The sequence below is a fragment of the Mobula hypostoma genome, chromosome 10 (genome assembly GCF_963921235.1).
Source record: "Mobula hypostoma chromosome 10, sMobHyp1.1, whole genome shotgun sequence".
Lineage (NCBI taxonomy): Eukaryota > Metazoa > Chordata > Chondrichthyes > Myliobatiformes > Myliobatidae > Mobula > Mobula hypostoma.
The window spans coordinates 97,689,704-97,710,661 of NC_086106.1; the positions used below are offsets into that span (position 1 = coordinate 97,689,704).

Genomic DNA, 20,958 nt, shown 5'->3' on the forward strand with positions numbered 1-20,958 from the left:
TTCCATCTGGTCTACATGTAATAGATACTCCATTTAAATAACATGGGTGTAGAGGTATTCAAAGCAAATTTCCTGTACATATTACATATTTATATGGTAATTATATATATGTCAGTCGATTTCACAGAAGAAGTATTATTTAATTGGCTTTATGTTCCCTGTGTGCCTCAAATATGTGCATAATTTATGTATGGAAATTGTGCAGTGACACTTGCCTTTAGTCTTTTTTCAACTCTGTCATTCAATAGAACATTTCAATAGAAAGTATTTTCAATTTGATTCTTGACATTTCTGGTAAGTGCAAGTAAAATTCAATAGAATTATTGGAGATTAGGTAGTTTTTTTTTTCTTTTTCCTGAATCTATTCTGGAGAATGATTTATCGTAAATCAATAATTTCTTGAACATGTAGCCTGATAGCCCAAGTGCACCATCAAACTTACAATGATAATTACTCACTTGCAGGCTTTGCATTGTACCCATCGATGGAATGATATTTTACTTGGGTAGTTGGACTGAAAAAAAGACTACTTAGTGATGTTGTACAAGAAATGTTTAACATGACACACAAACTGTTTATTTTAACAGAAATATTTTACAGAGTTTTATGTACAAACATTTATAACCAAAGGATAAAGGATGATACTCTACTGCAGTTGTCCCAATACGATGTCTCTTCTAATCTGTGATTTCTATCAGATCCATTTTATTCTGAAACGTTCCATAAGTTTCATGATTGGTCAAGTTGTCTTCTGATAATGCAGTAACGTTTCAGACCTGAAAAATTACTAAATTGTTGCTCACCATCCTAGCAAAAAGCAGAACTTTCTTTACTGAAGATGATAGGAAGGTGTAAAACAGCAAACAACATTTGTTTTATTATTGCAAACCATGTGTAGTCATATGTCCAATTAAGTAAAGCATTTACAGTGAAATATAAATAAATAGATTTGAAAAGTTGATTGCGGAATGCTTTCTTTGGAAGTGATACATGGCGCCAGTTCAGTGTGGCAGAGTTTGGACTGATATCATAAAGTTCTACCCCAGTTGTGATTAGCATATGGAATGAGGTTTTGAATTGGCATTTGGAGTTGAAAACTTTGCAGTCCTGTTAGATATTGGATGCTGTATTGAGATGCAATTGGCCCATCTAAGTAGGTGAGCAATGAAAAGTCAAATGGTTTTCCTCATTTTTTTGCATAACGTTTGATCTTATTATTTTTCAAAGTAAACAGAACAAGATATATATACTGTACAAATTTTATACATACTTTATACCAAGGAAGTCTGTTGTTCTGGATTAAAATCAGTCATTTTGTAAACAATGTGACTTTCCTTTGCTTATGTGACAATCCAGTCATGAAAAAGATAGAAAGTGAATTGGAATGCTCAAAGTCACTAAAACCATTTTTTAACAGCATTCTTTCTGAATAATACAAATAATATAACTTTTTCTATGGCTGACCATAGTCCAACTTTATATTTGCATTCTGGTTGACTTAGCAAGTTGATTTTAAAACGTTTGGGAATGCTTGATAAGATTTTACACCACTCTTTCACAGCTGCAGTCATCACTTATTGTCATTTATGAAGCTGGAATTCATGCCATTACACAATTTCCCAAGTATTCTTGCTGCTCTGTTCTGAAAACTATGCTTCTAACTGTCAGGCTGACTAAGATTGACTAAATTATGATTGAAGACCATCCCTTCCCTTCTCTCCAGCTCTAGTTAAGCCCGACTCTTAAATATATATATAAAAGCTGATGGAAATTCAGACTAGGTCTGTCATCTTCTGCAAAAGGAGAAGAAACAGATTCTTTAATGCTTTGGGTTGCATCATTCACTAAAACTGAATGGGGTCATTTTAACGTACTCTTCCTTAAACTCACCAACTCCTCTCAAGTAAAACTCTTTGTGGCCAATGGACAAAGATTTTCACCCATGCCTGTGAACATGTGTTAAGCTCATATCCAGTATTACATAGAGTTTTTGTTGTTTATGGAAATGCCTTTTGGATTGATCAATTCCTGCATCACGAAGTTTATTCAAGTGAATTTACCAGCATGCACCATGTCTCTTTACTGAGAGGTGGATCGGATTAATATTCAGAATTTAGAAATAGGTCAAGGCCACTGAATTCTTCAACTCATTTTGCCATTTAATTGGATCACAAGTCACCTGTGAGTCATTCATATTTACCTTCTTGCTCCAAGTTCATTAGTACTGTTGCCCCAAAGATAGGATAGGAAGAAATGTTGGTAAGACTAGAATAAATAATGAGAATTTTTGACTGTCAACTTTATTTTGCCGGTACATCATGGAAAGCTATGATTTTATATCACTCATGGCCAATCAAAATGATTTTATATGATTAGCTTCACTTTCAGATTTTGAAGGGGATTGCTTTGGATGGAGGCTTCCCTTAGTGAGAGATTCTAGAACAAGGTGGCATAATCTCTGAACCAGGGATTAGGTCTATGGAATTGAGTTCGGCAGGGATCTCTTCACTTAACCTGTGTGAGTCCTTGGATGGCTAACCATCAGTAAATAGACAAAATGGAGAGCAATAGATTTTTGCAACTCAGGAAATTAAGGTGATGTGGAGTTGGGTGCAAAAATAGAATTGATGAAAAGTGAACTGTTGTGATCTAGCTGAATGGCAATCCAAATTTAAAGGGCCATAAAACCTCACTTAGCTCGAACTTAAAATGTTTGCATTAGTACCTACGTATAGCCAATATAGCAGCAAAAGCCACTGTTTGTCTGTTTTCCGATGTGAATTTTAGCAACATTCAGAGGGAAGGTGAAAGGTAAAATGTCTACAATAGACAAAAACCACAGCTGAATACAACTTGTCTGAATTCTTTGGATGTAAAGGGATGAGTGGATTGTGTGTTTGCATCTCCTGTCATGTACAAGCACACTTACTTGGTTTGTCTACTTGTTTTATAACGAAATATTAATTTTAAATGTACTTATAATCAAGATCAAAGTGGGAAAGAAATCTTTTTCAGTTTGTAAAATTTATGTGCTATAGGAATATGAATCTTAGCCTGCAACGGACTGCAACAATCATGGATTAATGTCTTTCTGAATGTACAATTTCACCTGAAGGGTTGGAGAAATCTTAGCAATCGCTGAAATGGCCATTTAGTTAGAAATTCTTTTAATGAAAAATCAGCAGAATTGGCTTTATTTTTGTTTATCAGTTTGATCGTGTGCTATTTATTATTGTCTAAAATGAACAGAAAGTATTGGCATGAATTGTTAATTACCTAGAATTCAGGATCTTACTTAAAAGAATGAAAACTTGCTGTTGTTTTTGTTTTGTTTTAAATAACTATGTTAGTTGTTGTTGCAAAGAGTAATAAAATGTGATATGTGTTATTCAGTTTACATTCTCTTTCTTAGTTGCCAGGTTGAAAGAGAAAGTTTAATTTTGATTTTGAAATTGACAGGAGACATTTTCTGAGCACACACAATTCATTTACTGGTTAAACCTCTTCCAAATTCTCATGTATTAGAGAATGACACTTGACAATGAATTCAGCAGTGGGCAACTCCACAACACAGCGTGAAAAATAAATTAAATTTAGTGTAAAATACCACATATTAGGAGATTTATAGAGTAGGCTTGTGTTGTTGACATTTGACAGAAGATAAATTGAGAAAAATGGCTTCTGAAGTCAATACACCAACTCTGAAGTCAATACAGCCTTGTGCAGCTGGATCCTAGACTTCCTGTCAGATCACCAGCAAGCTGTATGAGTGGGCTCCTTCACCTCCAGCCCTCTGACTCTCAATACAGGAGCCCCTCAGGGCTGTGTACTGAGTCTCCTCCTTTACTCCCTGTATACCCATGACAGTATCACCACCCACAGCTCCAATCTGCTAATTAAACTTGCCGACGACACTATTGTTTGACCTTATCTCAAACAATAATGAGGTGGCCTACAGGGAAGTCATCTCTCTGACACAATGTCAAGAAAACAACCTCTCCCTCAATGTCACACAAACAAAGGAGCTGGTTGTGGATTACAGGAGGAATGGAGATGGGCTAACCCCTATTGACTTCAATGGATCTGGGGTTGAGAGGGTAAACAGCTTCAAGTTCTTCGGCATCCACATCACCAAGGACCTCAACGTGGCCTGTACAGATCAGCTGTGTGGTGAAAAAGGCACAACAGCGCCTCTTTCACCTCAGACGGTTGAGGAAGTTTGGTATGGGCCCCCAAATCCTAAGAACTTTCTACAGGGGCACAATTGAGAGCATCCTGACTGGCTGTATCACTGCCTGGTATAGGAACTGTACCTCCCTTAATCGCAGGACTCTGCAGAGAGTGGTTTGGACAGCCCAGTGCATCTGTAGTTGTGAACTTCCCATGATTCAGGACATTTACAAGAACAGGTGTGTAAAAAGGGCCCATAGGATCACTGGGGACCCAAGCCACCCCAACCACAATCTATTCCAGCTGCTACCATCTGGGAAACAGTACTGCGGCATAAGAGCCAGGACCAACAGGCTCCAGGGCAGCATCTTCTACCAGGCCATCAGACTGATAAACTCATGCTGACTTGAGTACACTCTATATTACATTGACTGTTCTATTTATTATAAATTATTATAAATTACTATGATTGCATATTGCACATTTAGATGGAGATGTAACGTAAAGATTTTTACTCCTCATGTATCTGAAGGATGTAAGAAATAAAGTCAATTCAATTTCGGTTTAAATCTAAGCACAATTTGTACCCAGGTCCATTGAGTTATTTTTTAATAAGTCCAGTCCCCTTACTGGTTATATTCATGTGATTCAATTACCTCCTCCCTATGATGCTCCATGGGAAATATTTGGAGAAATTACAGATATCACAAGAGTTACATTTGAATCAAAGAGTATGAAATTGTTATATAAAAAGTTCCGGACTGTGATGCATTGAGGTGATCATAATATTATCTAACAAAATATCAAAACTGTTCTGGCCATCTGATGCAAAGGATTATCCATCCTCAGCCACCTGGCATGAAAAATCACCTTTCCAGTATAGCGCAGAATCCTCAAAACTAATGGGTCTTTAACTTTATTCATCTTTTGTGTTAAACGAGATATTTGGGGCAAGCATTATGATATAATAATCAGTGTGAATGAAAAAGCTTAGATAAGCCCTTGTCAACCCAATCACTCTCCAGTGCAAGTAGTATCCGCATTAAAACTTCAGGGAAACAAAGAATAGGGCTCACACCCTCTTTAGCTTAAATGCCCACACTTTCTGCTTAGCACATGAAGAATGGCTAAGGTGATCTGTTTAGAAGTGTACCTTCATTTAAATCAGTGCTGCAGTAGATAAAATATTAAATTTAGCTATTATCTGCAATCTTTTCTTAAGTGCACAATGTGAAAGCTGAAAAAGAAAGAAGTCGAGCTGAATAATGGAACAATAGTGACTAGGAAAATTATCAAATCAGTTTGCCGGTGCCATTGGATTAACAGAGTTCACTTTCGGCAGTTGTGCTGTCATGCTTGCTCCATCGCACCACTTTAATTTGCATTTGGAAGAAAGGTTTTATGTAAATAGCTGAAGAGGAAAACAGGGCACGGCAATCCTCAGATTATTATTTTGTTAAGGAAGGCTATGTCATCACAGCTAAGGCAAGAAAAATAATTGATTAAAAGGGAGAGAGGGTATCAAAGATCTCTTGTTCTCTTTACTAATTCATTTGCTGAAGAATTGTAATCAACCTCCGCTGTGACAAAAAAATGTAAGGAGGCTGATATTTTGTTTGTAGTCTCCTTGTTCTTACTGAGGGTTCTGATCCAAATCTATTCATATTTCTCTCTTAATGGCTGGGGACCTACCATGCATTTTCATAGTGTATTTCTTACATTTACTTTATCCACAATGTTGTCTCTATTCCTGAGTAAGTTATTAGTCTATTTTCTATGTTCTTTATTGACCAAGAGGAAATTCTACTGCCCCACTTGATAATGTATTTACCTGATAAAACAGTGCAATAAATATATTAATAATTCCAGGAAAATAGTCATCTTGGAATGAAGCAGGAATTGGTATTGATTAGAACATTATGAAGGTTTAGTACTATCTCATTGGGACTAGAACTGCCCAGCAGCTTCACCACAATTTTCCAAAATCCTTTGTAATTTTAGTTCATAATGGTTTCCCTTTGCCTATTCTTCAGATACAAACCAAAGTCAAAACATGTAAAACAAGTACATAAATGTTTTTTGACCAACCAAGAGACTAAACTGGTATAAAAACAGAAGATTCTGAAAAACCCAGTATCAGGCACAATCTATGGAGAGAGAAGCAGAGTTAATGTCCAAGGTTAACAAACTTTGATTCAATGAGACGTTAGCTGTGTTTCACCCTCCTCAGGTGTTGTCCAGCTTTCTAAATAGTTTTAACATTTCTGTTTTTATTTCAGATTTCCAGTATCTATAGTTTTTTCAAGGTAAAGTAGTATATTGTCTTTGGTGACCAGAATGGTAAAAGTTACCCTCCAAAGTGTTGACTGTCACATCATACTCACTTAGTCAAGGCTAAGGCATCTTGTAATTGATTAAGTAATGCTTTTGTGTATAGAGAAGTTCTCCGACCATTCTGAATACAAGAAGAATTGATGCCTGCTTCTGTTAGATCTTGCCGATAAGAAATCTAACATTCAGATCACAGTTAATGCTTTTACATACTGTTTCACTGGCAGTGCCAGAACATTATCCTGCACTTGTTTTGGCTCTCCCACATTCCCAGTCCACTGAAGCTGGAACTCTACTTTTAGTTCAAAATTATACTATTCCTCACCATTTTTATTCCCCCATACAGCCAGCAAGCTCCTAAAATCCAGCATCTGTAGACCTTCTCGTGTTTATGATATTCTAAAGTTCAAGTAGGGTATCATCCAAACACTGTTCTGAATCTTACTGTGTTCCTTTCACTTACTCTTTGTTTAAACCCCGATAGTGTCCCGCACTATGGGCTTTACTATTCATAATGTGTTTTCAGTAAAAAAAATATTTGGCAGTCTTCTCAACTGTATTTGATACAGTACCTGATCTAAAACATTGCTGGGAAAACATAAACTGAAAAATTGATCAAAATATACCAATGCCGTAGCAACACTGTTAAAAATATGATTCATGATTTTGTATTTCCGATCGAATCAACATTGAACAAGCTGCCTGTTGTCATTCTACTTTGAATTCCTAATAAAAAAAGAAAAACATCGATTTATTCCTGCAGTCTGATATTACTAGAACCATATTGGTCCAGTTTCAGAGCTGGTAATGTTTATAGTTGTGGTAAAAATTCATCACTTTGAAGGTTTTGAAATGTTACAGGATTGGCGTACATCAGTCCATTCTTGTTTAGTGTTCTGTAGAGCCTGGGTCTTCTGTTCATCTACTTGGACATAATCCACCCGCTCTTCCAGCATGGATGAAAGGAATGGCTTCTGTGTTTAAGATAAATGAAGCATCCGATTAAATGCAGCACTAGATTTGTTGGTTCTTCCACACATTCATTTCTCACTTGTTTACATTCTCATTTTTGCCTTTTGTTTTACTTTCTCTCACAGTCCTCTGTAGTTTTTCACACTTTTCCCACAATCACAATTTCCCTTGTATACCCATTTCCATGCCTTTGCTTTTGCACCTGATTGAAACCTTTTTTCCCACATTCCTTTCTTGTTGCTGCTATGGACATCTGCATTAAGAGATCTGTTCATTTGGGGAATATGTTATAGAAACCATCTAGATTTTTTTTTATCATTCACTCACAGATTTGGCATCACTGACAAGACCAACATTTACTTTACGTCGGTAATTTGTGACATTACTCAATAGCTTCCTGGTCCATTTCAAGTGACAGTTAAGATATAACTACATTTGCAAATCTGGGATGAGACACAGGCTGAAATGAATAAGGATGGCTGGTTTTCTCTCCTCAAGGACTTTGGTGAATTGGAGAGGTTTTTATGAACTATCTGGTATTTCTATGGTTATCATCACTGATACTTACTGAAAAATTATCTACTTACTTGAATTTAAATTCACCAGCTTCACTACTAGATTTCTAACTCATGTCTCAGAAATATCTTAAAAATTAAAACACCATGCCCTATGTCTTCACAATTTACATTCTAAAAACGCCACAGTAATTTCAAGCACCAATTAACTATTGATCCCAATCAACCAAAATTATGGCAAAATACCTTTTGAACAGGAGATGGAGATGTTGCATTGAAGTCTAAGGCTAGATAATCAAGGTTTAATGTTCGGGGCCACTGGGTGCTGCCATTACCATTATACACAGAGCTGGAACGTTCCTGTGGACAAGGAGAGGGAAAAATCAAACTCACTGACAAAACTATCTCACAATAATTATCATACATGACAAATGGCATAAATGTTGAAAATCTGAAATAAAAATACCGTAAATACTCAAAGTTGGCCAGAATTAGTGGAAGCAGAATTAATCATAAGAAATGGAAAAAAGTTATAGAGGACCAACAGTTCCTCTTAGAAAAGAATTTACCTTTTTAAATAAGCATCGACTCAGGGAAAAGAGGGAAGAAAGAAATAACAAAATGGAAGACCTGTAATTGGATTCTAAAACATCTTCAGAGAGGGTTAATTGTGCAAAGCAGGATATATGATGATACAACAGATGATTCTAGAAGAACTGCATCTGCCAATGGCAAGAACATTACCAATACTTGTTTGATAAAATAAGGATAGTTGTATTAACTGGAGAGTTTTGAACTTATTATTGTGTTTGGACAATTGTAAAGAAACATGTCATAAGATGAGTTGTTAGATCTCAAGCTTCTGTTAGGCTTTGGGGAAAACAGCATTGGATTGAGATGGCTGACGGTGGGAATTCATACAGCAAATGATCAGTATTCAGGACCAGATATATGAAATGCATAATAGTGTTTGGCAAAAGAATGATCCACTCTAAATAGGTAATCATATTAAAGTAGAAAAACATTACAAATTAAAGTTAATGTAGGTAAATTCTCGTTTCATCTGGAACAACTGTTTGGATGATGAGAAAGATAACGAGTGAAATGGTTGCCTTCTATGCTTGAAAGGGAATAGAGAAATGGTTTTGCTAACAGTTTTGAATGCAAAGCAAAGGTCAAGCAAGATTAAAATGCTGAAGAGTTCATTTTTTCATTCATTCATGAGTTGCATTGTTTTGTAATTCCTTATAGTAGAACATTACCTGCTTATCACCCTGATTACATCGGTCACAAAAACACTGTATACTTAGACAGTGAAAGAAGATATAAATTAGAAAAGGTTCATATTAAATTACTTTCAAAAATTGCTTCTGACAAGATACAACATGAAATTCACTTAAAGGAAATCTCACGCTGAATTAATAAACTTCATTAATCTCAAGTGGAGAATAATGTTGGGATTTGGTAACAAATATCTCTGAACAGCGTACAAGACATTTTATGGACTTAAAAAAGCCCATGGAACTGATTGCTCTTTTCCTTCTTTATTAACTTTGAATTCCAACCTTATGTCCAAATTTTTCTTACTTTCCTGAAATAAATATGAATTGTGTTTTTTTTTATCTATTTAGTCTGCTTGTGATGACGAATACTATGGTTCCACTTCATGGCTGAATGAAAAACAATAGATGTCCTCTCTTTCCTGGATTTTAGTTTGCAGGCATGCACATTCAGATACTTCCCCACGTGTCTTTTCAGTTAACTCATATCTGATAAATGCTAATTGACAGCAATGTATATTTTTCATTTTTTAAAACAATATCTAAAATTTATCTTCAGTAATGTAAGGGGTGGAAATTGGTCGATGTTTTTACAGGCATAATGTAAGAGCATCCAAATACAAATTTCAGAGCCACAGACAAATGAGATGTGAATATCACCAAGGCAAAATTTGGCCGTATTTTGTGAGTACAGGAAGACCCCCTAAAGTAGGTAGGTGGACACTCGCATATTTAAATAAGTCTCATGTCCACTTAAGTGCTCTTCTCAGAAATTTGGCTGTGCAGAGCAGAAAAGGCATTGAATTACAGTATTTACTCTGCATTTCCAAAGGAACCATGATCTGTTATTGGCCACACTATTCCATATGCATTTAATTTGTTTTACCATTGCAGTGTAATTTTCTTCACTGTCCCCATCAAACGTGCTGTAGAAACTTCTGAATGAACAACTTTGGCTTTCAGGTGTGATGCAGTTAGCTGTACTCCATCTGCTAAATTAGAAAAGAAAAAAAACTCAGATTTGTAATTACACAGCATAGCAAAGAACATTAAATAATTGCACTTTGAAATCTAGAGGACCGGGGCTTTGCTTCCCTTTGCGCTTACTAAACTGAATAAACAAATGATTAATCCAATAATTAAACATACAATACAAATATGGTTTCAATTTTGTAAATGTTTTGGATTGAATAAATCTATCAAGTCCTATTATATCCAATTTTTTCTTCTAACCATCCAGAACTGATCAAGCTTTTCTTTTATGGAAAACGAAGGGAATAATATGTTTTTGTGATTTATTCATGGATAATTGTCTCATGTCCTTTGAACAGTTGTCCAATAAATTTAATTTGCCTAGATCACATTTTTTCAGATATTTACAGATTAGAAACTTTTTGAAGGTTATTTTACCTACTTTTCCGATACCACATTAAACTGAAATTACAGAGAATATTTTAGGTTTAAACCCCTATCAGAAGAGTTTAATAGCAATTGTTTATGATTTAATTACAAAAATACGTTTAGGTATGTCTGATAAAATTAAGAATGAATGGGAAAGAGAACTTCAGGTATCTTTACCCATAGAGAAATGGGAGAAAATTCTCCAACTAGTTAACACTTCTTCAATGTGTGCCAGACACGCTTTGATACTATTTAATGTGGTTCATATGTCCAAGGATAAGTTAGCTCGTTTTTATGGTCATACAAATCCTGTCTGTGATAGATTTAATTCTGAGGTAGCTTCCTTGATGCATATGTTCTGGTCTTGCCCTCTTTCGGAAAAATATTGGAAAGAAATTTTTGATATTATTTCAGTAGTTTTGCATATTGATTTACAACCTCATCCTCTTACTGCAATTTTTGGACTACCAATTATAGACTTGAGTTATTTATCCCCTTCAGCTTGTCGTTTGATTGCATTTGTTACATTAATAGCCAGAAGATCCATTTTATTTAAATGGAAAGATTCTAATCCCCCTACTACATTTCAATGGTTTTCCCAAACTACAACATGTTTAAACTTGGAAAAAATTAGCAGTGGTACCACTGATCCTTCGGTTAAATTTGAAGAAACTTGGAGGCCATTTATTCAACATTTTCATATGATGTAAGCTGACCTTCTCTGAATCCTTTTTCATAACTTTTTGTTTGTGTATAGAAGAGCAGAGTTAATGACAAATAATGATCTTAACCGATGAAATACGGCAGCCCCGTCTTTGTTTTGTTTTGTTTTGTTTTTTTTTAGTGTAGGAGGTAAAACTTTTTTTGAATCTTTTTCATGTTCAGTTATTAAGAGATTGGGAGGTTCAAATTAAATATGTTACTCGGAGTCTGTGTCTGTATACGTTAACCATTATTAACATAATTCTGATCTCTTTGTATAATTATCATTGTTATGCTTATCAATTTGAAACTCAATAAAAAAGATTGAAAAAGAAAGAAATCTAGTGGACCAGGACACTCGGTATCTCCGGCTTGTTCCACCATTGTGGTTATTCTGTATCTCAACATCACTTCCCTTGCTGTGATCCATATTACTCCTTACAGAGGAGGAACTCCAACTCATTTATTACATCTGAATTGAAACTTCCAGAAGTTTTATTTAGTTTGGATAAATAATCTCTAAAATAGGTTGTCAAAAGACTAATCTGTAATTCATTTGAGCAGGATGTAACAATAATTGCCTTAGTTTTGCTCTGGAAAGCAGCCAGAATGTATCTACAGCTACCTAAGGCAGATGTGCATGATCCAATAGAGTCAGATTAAACATTACTTTAGCTCCCCACTACTTTAACAGGTACTGACGTTACCAGTTCTGTGAGGTACATATATTAGAAAGCCCCAGGATTCATTTCTAGTCCATGCTGGGCTAGTTATTCTATTTGGATTTCTTCTGTAATGTTTAAAAAGGAAGGGATAGCTATCCAGTGAAAGTCATCTAGAAGATATGTTTATCACAATGACGGGTGAGCATGCAATCAATGATAAAGTGCTTTTTTTCAGACTGAGGGGTTGAAGGCATTTATAAAAGGGCCTCCAGTCCCATGATCCTCTCCCTTCTCCAGTCTTGTATCGCTTTTGCCAATCAACTTTCCAGCTCCTAGCTCTATCCCTCCCCCTCCTGTCTTCTCCTATCATTTCAGATCTCCCCCTCCCCCTCCCACTTTCAAATCTCTTACTATCTCTTCTTTCAGTGAGTCCTGATGAAGGGTCTCGGCCTGAAACGTCAACTGTGCTTCTTCCTATGGATGCTGCCTGGCCTGCTGCGTCCCACCAGCGTTTTGTGTGTGTTGATTGTATAAAAGAAAGAAAATATGTTTTAAGAATGAGTATACTTACAATGGCATACTCCGTGTCCGGTTGACACTAGGATAGTTCCAGTGTCCCCTGATTGTTGACAAGCTTGTCAGATCTAAAGGTGGTGGCTTGACTGCAATTTAAACCAGAATGAATGAGCATAGATTAATTGATGCACAGAACAGTTGTAAACTCTTCTTCCGTATTTGGAAAAGTCAAAGCAATTTGTTGTTTCATTTGCCTTTACATTATTAATATTTTAAGACATCAATTTTTCAACTGCTGGTTGGTATGGAGGACGTCAGTCTCCATACCAGCCCATCATTTGTGGAAACTGCAGCCCGGATTCCCTATTCGAGTTATAGCTTACAGAACCTGCTCCCTATTTAACACCTTCGTCCACAGTAAAGCTTGTTGGCATACAATGTGTTTACTGAAGCAGTGTTATGCACAACAAAATGAAGCAGGAGGGGGTTATTTTGCCCATTGAGCCTGCTTTTCCTTGCCACCAGATCATGGAGAATCTTCTACCCCAACATTATTTTCATATCCATTGATCATATCATTATCATATCCATAGATCCCTGCTATATCCAAATCAGCATAACAAATCATGAGTAATCTCTGGATTATGTGCTAACTGAATGAGGTTTAAAGGTTGAGTATGGCGTGTATTTTTATATTTCTGAAAGAAAGTAATGGATACGGCCCAGTCCATCATGGTTAAAGCCCCCCTGACCATTGAGCATATCTACATGGAATCTTGTCACAGGAAAGCACCCAGAACATGTTCTCTTCTCACTGCTGTCATCAAAAAGAAAATACAGGAGCCTCAAGACTCACACCACACAATTCAGAAAAAATTATTAATCCTCAACCAAGAGGCTCTTGAAACAAAGGGAATAACTTCACTCAACTTCTCTTGCCCATCACTGAAATGTTCCCACAACCTGTGGATTCACTTTCAATGGCTCTTCATCTCAAGTTTACTGGTTATTTATTTATTTTTATATTTGTACAGTTTGTTGTCTTTTGCACACCAGTTGAAAGCCCAATTGGCGCAGTCTTTCATTGATTCTATTATGGTTATTATTCTATTATAGATTCATTGTGTGTGCCTGCAAGAAAATGAACCTCAGGGTTCTATATGGAGATGCATATGTACTTTGATAATAAATTTACTTTGAACTTCAAGTGCATTTCTAGGCATGGATTTCTCATACAGCCTTTCACTCTCGGTGCTTCCAATGCCAGAAGCAAGTCATGCAAAAAAGCTATATTCCCAGATATGTTCCCATGAAGTCTTACTCCGTATATAGATAAGTATACAATCGATATTTGAAATCACTCTTACTCTTTCTGCTTCGAGGTTTGAGGTTCCTGTTCACTGGAGGAGGTTCTATGTCTGTAGGAATTGTAGATAATGGCAAATTGTCTACGGTGACTGATGGGAAGGTCAAATTACTACTAGCTGGACTCATAGGAATGTAACCATCTGATGTGTAATCAGCTGCAGGCATTATTGGAGAAGACCCTGGATTCATTGGAACATAGCAGTCTTCAGTGCTGTCCATGGTACTGCAATGCTGCCCAGAGAGTTTCTGCATTAAGAGAAAGAAATAGTTATATTTACAAAAAACCCAATTTATTTGCTCTACTTTGAAATGTACACTTGATAAACTAAGTACAAATGAATTAAGAGGTACATTAGGCTAACCATATTGAAATATGACCCAGATTTTGCTGGCAGAATAATAAGGAACTTAATGAGCATGTTATCAGTGTGTAAAGATTCCAGCAACTTTTGGAAAGAAAGGTGAGTGTCATGAACTGCAAGTTGATCTAAAATATGAGATAACTTGCCTTGTCAAAATTAAAGTTCATTGGTCTCCCATGAATTTCAAGAAATTGTTGCATTGGTGTACTGATTGGTAAATTGGTTTATTATTGTCACATTTACTGAGGGATTGTGAAAAACTTGTGTTGCATACACCATTCATTCAGATCAAATCATTACAACAGGGAATTGAGATAGTACTAGGTAAAACAATAACAGAATACAGAATAAATTATTGCAGTACAGGTGGACAATAAGCAGTAAGATCATAACGAGGTAGATTGTGAGATTAGCAGTCTATCTTATCATACTATGGAACCATTCAATATTAGAACAATAGGGTAGAAGTCATCTTTGAGCCTGGTAGTAGGTGCTTTCAGGGTTTTGTATCTTATGTCTATTGGGAAGAGGTAAAAGAGAGAACGTCTAGGGTGGGTTGGATCTTTGATTATGCTGGCAGCCTTACCAAGGCAGTGAGAAGTAAAGACAGAGTCCATAGAGGGAGGCTGGTTTCTGTGATGTGATGAGCTGTCTCCACATCTCTCTGCAGTTTCTTGCAGTCATGGGCAGAGCAGTTGCCATACTAAAGTGTGATGCATCCAAATGGGATGCTTTGTTTGATGCATCGATAAAAATTGGTGAAGTCAAAGGGGACATGCCAAATTTATTTAGCTTCCTGAAGAAGTAGAGATACTGCTGAGCAATTCATTGTTGAGATACACTAAGCCCCACCAGATGGAGTTAGAGCAGAATCTAGCCACACAGGCATGGGTTTATAGGCAGTAGAGAGCTTAGGGTGCAACCTTGTATGGCATTAGTGTTAAAAATAATCATGGCGAAGATGTTGCAGTTACTGCTTACAGACTGCAGCCTGTTGGTCAAGAGATCAAGGATTAGTTGTAAAGAGAAGCATTGTGTGCCAGGTTTAGGAGTTTACTGTTTGCTTAGAATAATAGAATTGAATAAAATCACTGTAGAAAGTAAGGATTTCAACAAGAAGCATTTTAAGTTTGGGATGAGTTTCTGTGATGTCACCCAACCTCCGCAACCCAGAGAGGAGATACTCAAGTAAAACTTATGCTATGTTTACAAATAGCGACTTGATAATTTAAAATTAAAATGCTTCAATTATTTTTATATTTTTTCCTTTCTGTCTTTGTTCTCAGCTAACTAACTCTTTTCTTTGTACCTGAACTGACTCCAGTTTATTCTAGTTCATTCCCCAGATCTTAAATTTGATTGGTTTGTAAGATAGACTGTCAGTTCCATTGTTCTTGTGACAGCAGTGATTATGTTACTGGGCAATTAAGCCAGTGTTATCCCAGTGATTTAGAAAAGTGAACTCAAGCCTTACAAATGCAGCAAGAGAATTTATACTAGTCAAGTAAACAGACTTGAAAAAGAAAAACTGTTAAATACTGGACTATGATTAAAAACTGTTATCTATTAGGAAATGAAATTAATTGTCCATTACTGGACTGTTAAAGTGGTTAACTCCTCAATTGGCTAACACAGTGGTTTTCAAACTTTTTTCAGGCAAGCCATTTGGACTAAATATTTTGCCATGCAGTCCGAGGATAATAACTAGCTAATTATAAACCTAATTGTACATGCTATCAATGCATTGGCATAAATAAGAACCTGCATTCACACCACAGCTATTGAATTTACCGATGATTACAAATAGTGATTGGTTTTGAAATCACAAAGTGCAACTGTCATCGAAACAGCAGGCTCCATGAGAACAGCAGCTGGAACATTATACAGCAACAAGATACTTTATGTCCCTCTGTGCAGGGAAAGCCTTGGGTAAAATGAATTTTTGGAGACCCATTTCGCATATTACAATACCCAACCACTAGCTATGACCCCACATTGAAAACCACTATTCTACAATGATCTGGCAAACCATTTAGTTGCAACAATAATTGCAAAATAGCAAGTATGCTTTAAAGTACCTTCATTTTATGGGCCACAACAGCTGAACATACTGGCTCTCTGCCATCTTTCAAAAAGCAAGTATGGATAAATAATAGAAGCTGTTTTTTTCTCTCTCTGCAGCCATGCTCATATGGTGCTAATAACTTGAGTGGGCATGCATTCCCAGACTCTCTTGTTTCCCATATAACAGACATGGTGACACATCTGATAGTTACTCTTCACACACGGTACTCACTAGGTTTCCGTTAAATGCTTCCTCTGCAATTGTTATGCAATTCCCTTGGTAATCAGTAAAAGGAAAGAGACTGCACTCTTCAGCATCTGAAACACAAAATTTGGTTATACGATTGAAGTGCACATCTTTATTTTGCAACAGACAACTTAAAAAAGAAAAGAAATTGTGAATTTGTGAATTCACTATTTCTTTTGTCTATTGTGAATCTCACTTCAAACTTTGAGCTTTTTATTCTTAAACCTTGACCCTACCATTGCAAACTGTTTAGCTTTAACCAAAGATTTCAGATCTAATAGTTGTTTTATGATGTACTTTGCCCAATTCTATTGGCTAGTGATAAAAATTATCTGTGAAGGAGTAACATAATGGACAGAGTCTTGCAGTAAATGCTCGATAAATGGATACTTCCACGAACTTACTGTGAAGCTTTGCTCCCTAACTTCCTGTAAATCCCAAGTCATTTCAGCTAGCATTCTCTACAGAGGATTCTTGGATTGCATAAACAGAATAAGCAACAGTTTTATAAGCTATTCATCAAAGGATTATCTATTTTCATATTTCCTTACAACATAGGATCATTCAGCTAATCGGTCAATTGATTCCATGCTGACTCTAAGAGCAATCCCACCACTCCCTTTGTCCCATTTATTTTGGGGAAACTTATTTCTTTATGCACAACTTGCTGATTCTCCTACCACCCCAGCACTAGGAATACTTCACAGAGCCGAATTAAACTACCACCTAGCATGAAAAAGGAACTCATACTATCCCATCGTATATCATGAGTAAACTCTTCTTGGGCTTCCAGCCAGGTACAGGTATCGATTATAACTGATATTTCGATGACAAACTTTGCCATCTTCTTCAGGGATGATGCATTCTTTGAATTTAATATCTATCTGGTGCTCATGTAACACAAATTGACACTGTGCGATGTATTTACTTTCCAAATCTCCCAAAGATGTGGAGTTGCAGTATAATTCCGGAGGAAGAAGGCAACTGAAAAGCAACCCTAGATATCCACGTTTAACCTCATGTATAAGATGGTAAGAAATTGCTCTCTGACGACTCTTTACTAATGCTGAGTGGAACTGGTTTCTCCCTTGCTTCCATAGTGAATATGTCTGTATTAAATTAATTGCCTGACGTCCTGACGAAGAGTCTCGACCCGAAACGTCGACTGTACCTCTTCCTATAGATGCTGCCTGGCCTGCTGCGTTCACCAGCATTTTTTGTGTGCGTTGCTTGAATTTCCAGCATCTGCAGATTTCCTTGTGTTAACAACAGCAAGGTTCTCATTTTAACACAGAGAAATACCTCAAGACCCTTTAGAGACGTCGAGAAAAAATGCGAACTATTTTTAAATTGATCAACTGTGGTGGTCATTGAGAATGGAAACAATGGATCAGGTGCAGTGAGTGGAAAACAGGAAAAGGACATCATTGTTTCACAAAGGGGGAGTTAATGGGTATGTGTGAGAGAATAGATTATAGAGAAATAAGTGGGGAAGAGGACTTCTCCTAGAGCCAACATGATCTTCTTCTACTGTTTGCCATCAGAATGCATTAAAAGAGAACTTTAGTTGATGGACATCCGGTGAGGAAAAGTTGCACATAAGAATCCCAAGAGTAGCCAAAGTGACAAATGTCTGGATAAGGGTTTCAGCAGAGGGTGGGGCCAGGTGAGGCAATTTACTGGAGACAGTCGCTGCAACGGAAGAAATATGGCAGTCAGAAGATCATTTTAGGGTCAAGTAGTCTGCAGAACTTGGAAGAGATCTGGTTTGGTCTGACTGACACAGCATTTGGAGCAGAAGCTAGTTGATTAGCAAGAGATTCCGTTTGGGTATGATATATAAAACAACGCCAAGCATTAAAAACTGTAGCATACGTTTTTGGATTATCTCTGAATACTTGGGAATATTATTAACAGGTATTTATAAATCAAATAAACATTATGCATGTGAATGGTGAAAATCTCCACAACAATATTACCTCTCCAATATCTTGTTTTCTCCAGACTTGAAAGAGGAATTCTTTTGGGTATTGGAGCTGGATTCACAGCATAAGCACCATCTCCATTCTCAACCAGTTTGTGTGCCTTTTCACGGTCAGTAAGCTGGTTTGGCTTTGGTGGCCGTGGAGGTGGGGTGTTTGATAAAAGGTGAATCCCCGTTACCCCAAAAGGTAATGTATTGTGGTTTTTGTCAAAGTTAAAGATCTGTGAGAATGAATAAACGGACAATGGAGACGAAGAAGCAGAAGAAGGTCCACTGTGATCCTGGCTGGGAAGGATGACCATCTGTGAATCCTGCAAGTTTTTGTACAGTGGTACATTGCAGCACAACTGTGTTGGGGTGCTGCTCTTGGGCTGTAGATTCTCTTGAATATCTTCTGATCCCGGCAACTCAAAGGAATGATCGAACGATTTGTCACATGGAGAACAACTGTTGCTTCTGCAAAAAGAAAATTACCTGATTTAGAAAGTGTATCGTGTGTTATTCTCAGGATTCTCAGAAACGGCCCCAAACACATCAGATGCCCTAGTCGTAAATGTAGAGGTTGTTATAGTGGAGGCATTTCACAGATGCCAAGATCTCATGAACAAAGGTGAGTCAGGAAGATGTTTCGCTCCAGTTAGACTGCAATTAGGCCGCACCTGGAGTATTTCATACAGTTTTCGTCATGCCATTATAGGAAGGATTTCAAAACTTTGGAGAGAGTGCAGAAGAGGTTTATCAGAATGCTACCTGGATCAGAGGACATGAGCTATAATGAGAGTTTGGACAACCTTAGGTTGTTTTCTCTGGAGTGGCGAAGGCTGAGGGGAGATACAATGGAGGTGTAGAAAATAATGAAATGCATAGATAGAGTAGATGGACAGTATCTTTTCCAAGGGTAGAAATGTCTAATACTAGAGGGCATGCATTTAAGGTGAAGGGGGTAAGTTCAAGGAAGATGTGCAGTAAGTTTTTTTTTTACACAGAGAGTGTTGGATGCCTGGAATGCGCTGCCTGGTGTGGTGATAGAGACAAATACATTAGGGACTTTTAAGAGATATTTAGATGGGCACATCATCGTGAGGAAAATGCAAGGATATTGACATTATGTAGGCAGAAGGGATTAGTTTTGTTGCCCATTCAATAGCTAACTTAAATGGTTTGGCACAACATTGTGATTTGAAGGGCCTGTTCCTGCGTTATATTATACTTTTACTTTATACTTTATACTTTATTGTCGCCAAACAATTGATACTAGAACGTACAATCATCACAGCGATATATTATTCTGCGCTTCCCACTCCCTGGAGTACAAATCGATAGTAAGTATTAAAAATTTAAATTATAAATCATAAATAGAAAATAGAAAATGGAAAGTAAGGTAGTGCAAAAAAAAAACCAAGAGGCAGGTCCGGATATTTGGAGGGTACGGCCCAGATCCGGGTCAGGATCCTACTTTCTATATCCTACGTTCTATGTTCTGTGTTCTATGAGATGGGAGATCTGTATTCAATCTGGGAGAGAAATATTCACCAGAATATAGGTAAATGTTGTTCTTCTTCACCACGTATACTTTCTTACACAGTCAGCTCAGTTTTGTTCGGAAGTCCTAACACAGAAATTCAACCCACAGCCATAAGAAAAGCTGATCAGGGTACCACATAGCTATTGGAAACTTAAGATACTTCTGAACATATTGTATCATTTCAGGTCTGTATAAACAGAATGCAAGACAAGCTTTTCACTGTACCTTGGTATGTGTGACAATAAAGCAATAATCAGATACTCAGTATTGACACCCTATAGTTGAGATTTCACTAAAAAAAAATCTCAGCACCAGTGAAAACGTTGTCCCTCAAAAACTTGATAAGATTGCAAATGACCTGTGGCCTTTATGGATATACTGACCTTGACAAGCTGATTTGGAGCAGGTTCTGTTCAGAGTGAGATGGAAATGACTGACTTATGCCTCTTCTGCAGAAAAGGCAACACTGCCCTCAGCTCAGGGAAGCAAAAGTCAGCCCAGGTGCTCATTTACAATTGCTAGCAATGAAGCTCTATTGGACAATACATTGCCAAGAAAAGGAGTAGTCAGAGTTCTGAAATCCCCAACAGAGAAATTTCATGCAATTATTCACCATTCGGATTTGAGTATATACACTAGTTAAGAAAGCAGAAATGACAAAGCCAGAAGAACCACAGCAGTAGTGTAATAGGAGAGAAGGGGAAAATTAGAAGAGATAGTCAACTGCTGGTATTCATTGACATTCTGGCAGCAATTATATCAGCTTAAATGATAAAATGCCTGCATAGCATTCTATAAATTAAATAAAGTGAGAGTATAGAATGTATAGGAAATGAGTAAGATTGATAACCCTCTA

The 20,958-nt window shown here is 36.9% G+C and overlaps 1 protein-coding gene across 2 annotated transcripts in view; it reads right to left on the bottom strand.

The window, feature by feature from the left end:
* Window positions 1-453: 453 nt before the first annotated feature.
* Window positions 454-20,958, bottom strand: part of gab3 (GRB2 associated binding protein 3) — a 125,153-nt gene continuing 104,648 nt past the window's right edge. For both annotated transcript variants that reach the window (XM_063060930.1, XM_063060931.1), the window contains exons 4-10: window positions 18,573-19,033; window positions 16,579-16,664; window positions 13,920-14,166; window positions 12,608-12,698; window positions 10,155-10,260; window positions 8,235-8,348; window positions 454-7,475 (exon numbers count right to left, since the gene is read on the bottom strand). In XM_063060930.1, coding sequence (XP_062917000.1) covers window positions 7,335-7,475; window positions 8,235-8,348; window positions 10,155-10,260; window positions 12,608-12,698; window positions 13,920-14,166; window positions 16,579-16,664; window positions 18,573-19,033 — 1,246 coding nt within the window. In that variant the 3' untranslated portion in view covers window positions 454-7,334. The remainder of the gene's footprint in view (window positions 7,476-8,234; window positions 8,349-10,154; window positions 10,261-12,607; window positions 12,699-13,919; window positions 14,167-16,578; window positions 16,665-18,572; window positions 19,034-20,958) is intronic.